The 8,455-nt window shown below is 35.1% G+C and overlaps 1 protein-coding gene and 1 pseudogene across 1 annotated transcript; both read left to right on the forward strand.

The window, feature by feature from the left end:
* The first annotated feature begins 4,044 nt into the window (after positions 1 to 4,044).
* On the forward strand, positions 4,045 to 6,969 carry LOC143595231 (phosphatidylglycerophosphate phosphatase PTPMT1-like). Its single transcript, XM_077074311.1, has 5 exons — positions 4,045 to 4,217; positions 5,215 to 5,337; positions 5,436 to 5,529; positions 6,294 to 6,376; positions 6,451 to 6,969. The coding sequence occupies exons 1-3, from the start codon at positions 4,056 to 4,058 to the stop codon at positions 5,508 to 5,510; spliced, it is 360 nt and encodes a 119-aa protein (XP_076930426.1). The 5' UTR covers positions 4,045 to 4,055; the 3' UTR covers positions 5,511 to 5,529; positions 6,294 to 6,376; positions 6,451 to 6,969.
* Positions 6,466 to 6,837, forward strand: LOC143595232 (phosphatidylglycerophosphate phosphatase PTPMT1 pseudogene; annotated as a pseudogene).
* Positions 6,970 to 8,455: the final 1,486 nt, after the last annotated feature.

Consider the following 8,455-nt stretch of genomic DNA (forward strand, 5'->3'; position numbering starts at 1 on the left):
GTGGGACAATTTGGGAATTGTTTTCTGTTTGTCTTGGTGTTAGTTGTTTTAGTATTAAATTATGTAGATTTTGATGTGTTGCTTTTAGAATCTAAAGCTTGTTAGTCATAAGTCATGACTCATGATGCTTATAGTATGTCCTCCTTCATGCTGTTTGGATGTGGGAACACATAAATTGAGGATAACATGATTGGATGTGTACATATTTGCTAGTACTAAAATAAGTTGTGTTTTTTATGCATCTCATCATTACCTAAATCTTCTTGGTTAATTCAGCACATCTATAATAATCAATGAGAATGATATATATGTGTTGAGGTAGATCTTTATTTGTAATTATGGTTCTTTGCTATCAACATGGCTATCATATTTTTAAATGACTATTTATGTAACTGATGGGTCAATGATCCACACGATCATTTTCATTTTATAATTTTATTCTTTAGGAGAAAATTTGTCGTAGATGAGAAAATATCCTACCTATATGCGGGAGTGCTAGCTTCTTGTTAGTTATTCTGTAATATGTTTCATTGCTTTGCCATTAAAGAAAGAGGTAAGAAAAAAAGTAATATTTACACTTATTCCCATTACATTCCAAACACTTGATGGAATGTATGTGGCCAAGTTATTATATTCATGTCATGTCACATGTGGTGCATGCATCACTTCCTCCCAAAACACCAGCAATAATGACTTAGAAAGCAACTCATCATTCCTAGACTTTATACCAAATGTAAAATCAAATGTATACTAGGGGCAGATGGAGAACCAAAAACCTGATAGGAGTGACCTTTCATCTATATCATTATCGAAGGAGGACAACTCATTTTTTTATTTTTTACCAAAGTTGCCAAAGATTGTCAGATTGATATGGGTGGTCTTTCACCTATACCAAACTGTTTGAATATGTTCTAACCAATCACACAATCATTCATGTTTAACAAACTGTTGAGGGTTAGGGAAATCGGTTTCGTTTGCTAAGTTGATAGGGGTGCATTTGGACTTGAAACCGATGAGGAACCCGAAGGGTGCCCCTAGTACAAGCAATTCTCAAGTTCCTAGACTCTTTAAATGATAAAAATCGTATAAAGATGTTATCCAAGTTTATTATGTTGGGGAATTTAGGGGGTGTTTGGTACAGAGAATGGAAATGGAGAGAAAATATAAATGGAAATGGAATTGTAGAGAAAGAGAATTGGTATGGAGAATGAGAATCATTTCTCTTGTTTGGTACACGAGAAAATAAACAGAGAACTCTACCATACCCAACCCCACCTCCACCCAACCTGACACCACTCACCACCGCAGCCTCACCACCACCAGCACCACCACCACAGCACCACCACCACAACCCCACCACCACCACCAGCCCCACCACCACCAGCACCACCACCACAGCCCTTTCTTCAACCACAGCCCACCACCACCGGCTGCCGCCACCAAACCCCCTTCTTCAACCACAGTACACAAGAAATTAAAAAGATTCAAATTTTTGGAACATAAGATATAGAAAAAGGAGGCTCAGATCTGTCATCACTGCCTCTTTGGAGATTTTGTGGTGGTGGTTGTGGTGGCGATGATGATGATGATAATCAGAAGCCACCTGCAACCAACGCCGATTTCCACCACCACTGTCACCCACCTGCGACCACAATCACCCGACCATCTGAAAACCCTAACCTACCACGAACCACCACTTGAAACCCTAATCTCCGTTCACCCGTACCACCTGCAACCTACAACCGGTTACCATCTCTGTGTTCACCACTGCGAACGGCGGAGACGGGGTGGTGGTTGCAGACTTGGAGACGAGGTGGCGGTTGCAGACTTGGAGACGAGGTGGTGGCCGGAGACGAGGTGGTGACATGCTATGAGGAAGCTGCTGAGAAATGGATTTCTCTTTGTTTTAAAGAGAAATGGAATTCTCTAGTTTTAGAGAAATAGAAAGAGAAATAGAAATGAAAAGTGGAAAACAAACAAAAGAAATATTTCTAATTCTATTTCTCCCCAATCAAATCCCTGTGGTTCCCACAACTCTTAACATATAGTTCTTGACTAACTGTAAAGATGAATAATTATAATGCTTGACTGAAAAATATTGTCAAAAGCGGATGGTAGCTTATCCTACGTAGGATAAAGGGACGCGGGGGGGGGGGGGGGTTGTGTTTATATTTACCGGTCTACATCATGAATTGTTGTTGCTTGCATGATGACGATCTCACAGTTACTACCGATGGCATGGTTGTAAAAATCGCGTTGATTATTACAGAGTACCCTCGCCTTCTAGTTTTAACTCATCATTAACCTGATTAAATTATCATAAAAATGATAATTTATGTTTAGTTCAGTTAAATGCATGAGTGACTATTTTTGTATAAAACAAAACTGATTTGTTTTAAGTTTTGGGCCAGCCCAAGTAATGCAATCCCAACAACAAGTCTACAACTCTACAAGTGAGTAGATGTCTCAACTTAATGCTTGACTTTTTGATTAAGTACACCGTTTCAGATGCATTTAAGTCAACTGAAAGAAGTTTAGAAAACTATTAATTTATTTTTCTAAACATTATATAAAACTCCAAAATTTTCATATCTATCCATATGTTTAAAAGAAAGTCCATCTCCTCTTTCCTTTGTAGATTAGTATTCAAATTTAACAACATGAATTAGTTGTACACAAATGAAATTACTATATACATCATCATTTATGTTATATATTTATGTGTTTGATATATAACCAGTTAAAAAGGAATCACAATAAGAAATACTTATACATTTTTATGTATTGAATGAAGGCGTGTACATAACTCTCCGATAAAAAAAAAGAAAACGTAAAACTAAAAAAAGCAGTTTATGTTTTTCTCTCCGGTCATTCTTTAATTTCACCTCATCTCTTCAAAATGTTCTTTAAAAGGTATAAAAATTTTCACATATGTTTATAAATATGCATATAAACAAAAGATTATTGCTCCAATATTTTATAAACAAAATTTAAAAGTACTAAAACCTAAATGCATGTCAATCATTTCAATTATAATAAATAGTAAAAAGTAGCGGTTTGAACCTTAGACCATCCAAACAACTCATTATTTCTCGCTTCTTCATCCCCAAATTTCCTCTTGAACTCACTTTTTGAAAAGGTATGAATTTCTCGCTCTCTCACGTAGACTTAAATTATCCATCGAGTCATACATAAATTTATAACTCTAAGATTTACAAATCTAGTTTTCAATCAACCTAGTCTTATTATTCAAAATAGCTTACAACATAACTTGTTGCTCGTTTACCTTCTTAAAGCAACCTATTAAGAAGGTATAAATACATTAAAAAACAGGCATAATCAGTTATCATATCACAAAAATATCATTATTTAAAAACACCAAAAACCTACCCAATAACATCGTCACGTCATTATCATCTTTTACAACCCCCCCCCCCCCCCCCCCCCACACACACACACGAACCCACCACCCATAAAGGGCTTCACATCCATCTATTTTTTTCCTTATTTTTACTAGAAGTTCTTTTGAAAATAAGTGAGAAAAATCATATCCACAGTAGGTAAAAGGTAATAACAAGTAAAAACACCGTAAAACAACCCATATAAACTTCTTATTGTAGTTGATATTATTTATGGGTGACCTCTGGATGGTATCGGTACCTATCCTAAAAAATTTGAAATATTTGATACCGACACCGAAAAATTCGGTTCGATACCAGTAACGAAAACTCAAAATTTGATACCGATTCAATACCAACAATACCAAATCGATAGCAAATCCAATATCAATATCCAAGACGCTCATCCCTACTCTTATTATACAAATTTAAACCACAAACTATTCTATTCATTGAAAATACTTTTACCAACTAACTTTTATTAATAATAATAATAATAATAATAATACAAAACCCCAAGCCAATTACAATATTACAAGAAAAAAACAGACAAATCCAAAAACATTAGGGTTTCATTCATTCATTAATTCGTTTGCAAGAAAGCAATCAAAATCAAAGCTTTGTTTCTAACGCCTTCAAGGATTTTGATCAAGAAAGATGTATATTGAGGAATATGATGAAGAATTGGATGTGGGTTTGAATACAAAACGGGTTTTAGTGGGAGCAGGTGCTCGTGCTCTGTTTTACCCGACTCTGTTTTATAATCTTGTTAGGAATAAGTTTCAGACTCAATTCCACTGGTGGGATACAATTGATCAGGTATTATTATTATTATTATTATTATTATTATACTTAAAACATTTAATTGGTTTGTGTATTTGGGCACATTGATAATGTTAATAAAACCAAATAATAATTTAATCAAGGAAACTTGGATTGGCCGATAATAATCCATACTGACAATTTGGTTGTGTTGGCATTCCTAAGATCATGCCGCATAATATCCATACTGTTCACGAGTCGAGCCAGGGTGGTTTCGAGCTTGGGCTCAAAATTAAACCGGGCAACTCAACTAAGGCTCTAGCTTGATTTTGAAGTTAAAACGAGATTAAGATCGAGCCAACGAGCCGAGCCTAGGTCGATTTTGGCTAAAATGAGCCAACTCAGCTCAGGATGTTTCAAATCAAGTTTCTTTAGTTAGTTTTATTTGAGCTTTTTCGAGCGAGCTTCGAGCCTCGAGGTTATAGAACAGCCCTCATGCGTAGTCAAAAGTCTCCACCCTGGGCGTGTTTTACGTCACGTGGCGTCCAGTCAGCTTTGTAGAGTTTTGAAAAAAAGTAGCGTAGTCAAAACAAACTCTACAGCAATTATTACACAATTATTGTTTTTTTAATTCTTTAATATAAATAAAAAACGTTGATTGGATAAACCTTCACAACGTTCACCACCACAACTTTAACCAAAACGCCTGGACCAAAACATTGCACTACGCTCGGTCTAAGTTCTGATTTTCCTGTTGTTGCTAAGGGCAATTGATTTATATTTGATTTCACTAGATTTTTACTTTTATGTTTTTCATTTAGTTAATAATTGTCATTGTGAGCGAAATCGAGTCAGAATCAAATGTAAATCAATGATTATTATGCTAAAAGGATTGCTCTTGTCAACAAAAGTGAAAGAATTGTCAGTAGTCAAACTGATAGTATGGATTATTATCGGCCAATGTGTCATAGACTCTTAGTTTGGATTACAAAATCCATTTTTTTTGGTAAATAATTGGTAATAAGTATCATGCTAACTATGGGCTTGTTATCAGTTTGTGTTGTTAGGTGCTGTACCGTTTCCAACCGATGTTTTCCGCTTGAAAGAACTTGGTGTTTACGGTGTTGTTACACTCAATGAATCATATGAAACTTTGGTTCCAACCTCATTGTATCATGTAAGAAGCATTTCAAGTTAAATATTTGCTATAATTCTTACTTTATACAGGCTGTATTCTTATCTTGTTGATTTTTTTTTATCTTTTTTAATTATTAGGCTCATGGAATTGATCATTTGGTGATTCCAACAAGAGATTATTTATTTGCTCCATCTTATGATGATATCTGCTAAGCTGTAAACTTCATACATGGTAAGTACATTTTTATTTAACGAAACTCCATTTAGACTCATTGAGCGTATAATGGCAGGTCCGGTTAAGTAGTATATTAAAATTTTAAAACACTTGATTTTTGTTATACACCATTTTTTAAACATGTTCAACTGTTTGGTCTCGTAACCACATATTTCTAATTTTGTCTATTAACAAGATATAAACCAAGAGAACCTGTTTCATGTAACGGGTTGAAATTTCTAGGGCTGTAAACAAGCCGAGCTTGAGCTTGCCTAAGTTCGACTGTTCGAGCTCGAGATCAATCGTTTCGAGCTCTAAATCTAAAGCTCGAGCTCGGCTTGTGAAGAAGGTTTTCAAACTTAAGGCGCACTTGCTTATTATTTATTAATATTAATTTATTTATATGTATTTGTAATTATTTTTATTTGTATGTATAATTGTAAATTTTGTTATTATGTAGTATAAACTGTTTATTTTTTTTATCATAGTTTTATAAATAATAATCAACATTATTTAAATAGATTTGTTTAGTATATTAAAAAAGATAAGAAATTATTAGGCTCACAAGCCGACTCGAGCTCGATAAGTGAAACTCGGGCTCAGACTCGTTTATCTAATAAGCTTGTTTTTAGGCTCGTTTATTAAACAGACTTATTTTTAGGCTCGACTCAATTCGAGTTTTTAGCGAGCCAATCTCGAGTAGCTCACAAACTCCTTGGCCCGTTTATCACCTCTTTTTGAGCCTATTATGATGTTTGTTCTGTTGATTTTTATTTATGAAGAAAACGCATCCGCGGGTAAAGCTACTTATGTTCATTGCAAGGCTGGACGAGGCCGCAGTACAACTATCGTTCTCTGTTATTTGGTACGTATCATTGCACGTTTTGGCTCGTTAACCAACCGTTTTGGTCCCTCTAATAATTCTTGTTATATAAACAGGTGAAACACAAACAGATGACACCTGATGCTGCTTACGAGTACGTTAAATCAATTCGACCAAGGGTTCAGTTAGCGTCATCCCAGTGGCGAGCCGTTCAAGACTATTACAACTATGACAACAGAGTTAATAAAAAGCAAGCGGATTTTGAACCGTTTGATGATTCGTCCATTGTGTTAGTCGCAGAGTCGGATTACGAGGGTTACAAAGAGAGTTTTGACTCGGGTTTGACTCGAAACGGAAATATTTTGGCGGAACTTAGCGTGATTTGCAGGGCGCAGTTTGTTAGTCAAGCGATCGTTGCAAGACTTTCTTGCCTGTGGCTTGGGTGCAGTGATGCGAGTCGGAAAATGGGGTCGAAGGATTTGGTAAACATTCGTGTTCATTGAGTGGTTTCGTGTTGTGAACCGAAAAGAGTTGGTGTGTGAAGTGTGAGGGATTCTGAAGTGTGTATATGCAGAGTATTGAGTGTCTTTGATGTTTGTTATTAAGGAATAATGTAAAGGATGGTGTATATATTATATGTGGGAGTTATCGTACAATAATCGCTTAACGTACATTACGTACGCGAAATGGCCTAGGGGTGTGCATAAAATCGAAAAACCGAATCGAAACCGAAAACCCAAATAAATCGAACCAAAAAACCAAACCGAATTAGAAAACGGCGGTTCGGTTTTGAACTTTAGCAAAAACCGAAATATTTGTTGTGGTTCGGTTTTGTATATTGTTAAGAACCGAAAAAACCGAACCGCACCGAAAAACAAAAAAAATCAAAATAACCATAATATTTTAACCGTAACCATTAAAATAAAATCTACCGCTTACTATTTGTTTAGTTTTAACATATGGTTAATAAAAAATATATTTTGTTTCTACATATGGTTAATAACTAATAATACTGGTATTTTTAGTTTTAATTTGAATTTTGATTTAAAATGTATCTTTTATTAGTTTTTAATATTTTAGGTCCAAATATTCAATATTCTATTAATTATTAGTTTAAAGAAAAAAAATATCATGCCCAATTTCAATATTTTGGGTCAACTTTATTTTTGCCCAAAAAGTTGACTTGATTAGCAAAACCGAAAAAACCGAATCCAAAACTAAACTGAAACCCAAAAACCTAAAACCGAACCGAAAAAATCAAAACCAAACGGTTTTAAAAAATCATAAAACCGAAAGATTGGTTTTTGGTTCGGTTTTAGTCAAAGACCGCACCGAACCGCACCACGCACACCCCAATGAAATACGTTCAAGGTTAAAAACACTAAAACGTTCAAGCCAAATTCCCAACCCTAAAACGTTCAAGGTTAAACCTTTAAACATTCATGTTTAAAATATAAAACGTTCAGGCAAAAAAAACCTTAAACGTTCATGCTTAAATCTCGATACATTCAAGGTTAAAACTCATCATTCAAAACTCAAAATTGATCGATTGAAGGTTCAAATTGATGATTAATTGAATTGATTACAAAGATTAACCGATCAATTGGCTTCAATTTTAATTTCAATTCTTATCAAAAGCTAAACAAAAACCTGTGAAACAAGGGGGCGGCGTTCGTGATTTTCTGGCGAGTTGCAGGACCCTCGTTGTCGACTCAGGTGCTGTTGAAGGAGGTGTGTTGTTGTTGGCGAGTGTGGATCGGTGGTGGTGGAGATGGATTAAGGGATAGCGACGGGGGCAGATGAGTGTATTGTGTAATTAAGGGTTTCTGAAATCAACGTGCTATGTGCTCGCGTACGGTAAGGAATTAATGTGTCGGGTCCTTTATCTATATTATATATAGAGGGGGGTTCGAACGAGGATAACCTCGAATTTGAGAACGAGTTAGAACAACGTGTGCGTTGTTCGTGTTTCTTGATACAAACATTAGATCTAAGTTATATCTGATGATTATTAATAAATGATGCGGTGGCAATATCGTAAATAAGTATAGTTTGATAGTATATATTTTTTCTTTAATGAATATAGATATCTCATCCAGTAGCGTTATTAAAAATATAGCA

Source organism: Bidens hawaiensis, unplaced genomic scaffold (genome assembly GCF_021521415.1).
Source record: "Bidens hawaiensis isolate Kalapana, Puna unplaced genomic scaffold, B.hawaiensis_p1.1 tig00044826_1, whole genome shotgun sequence".
In the NCBI taxonomy this organism is placed as follows: Eukaryota; Viridiplantae; Streptophyta; class Magnoliopsida; order Asterales; family Asteraceae; genus Bidens; species Bidens hawaiensis.

What these genes read in the sequence shown, in the direction of transcription:
- LOC143595231 (XM_077074311.1), top strand. Translation starts at nt 4,056, where the DNA reads ATGTATATTGAGGAATATGATGAAGAATTGGATGTGGGTTTGAATACA. An exon ending in GGTGGGATACAATTGATCAG is followed by an intron (nt 4,218 to 5,214) that starts GTATTATTATTA and finishes GCTTGTTATCAG; the next exon opens with TTTGTGTTGTTAGGTGCTGT. An exon ending in TTCCAACCTCATTGTATCAT is followed by an intron (nt 5,338 to 5,435) that starts GTAAGAAGCATT and finishes TTTAATTATTAG; the next exon opens with GCTCATGGAATTGATCATTT.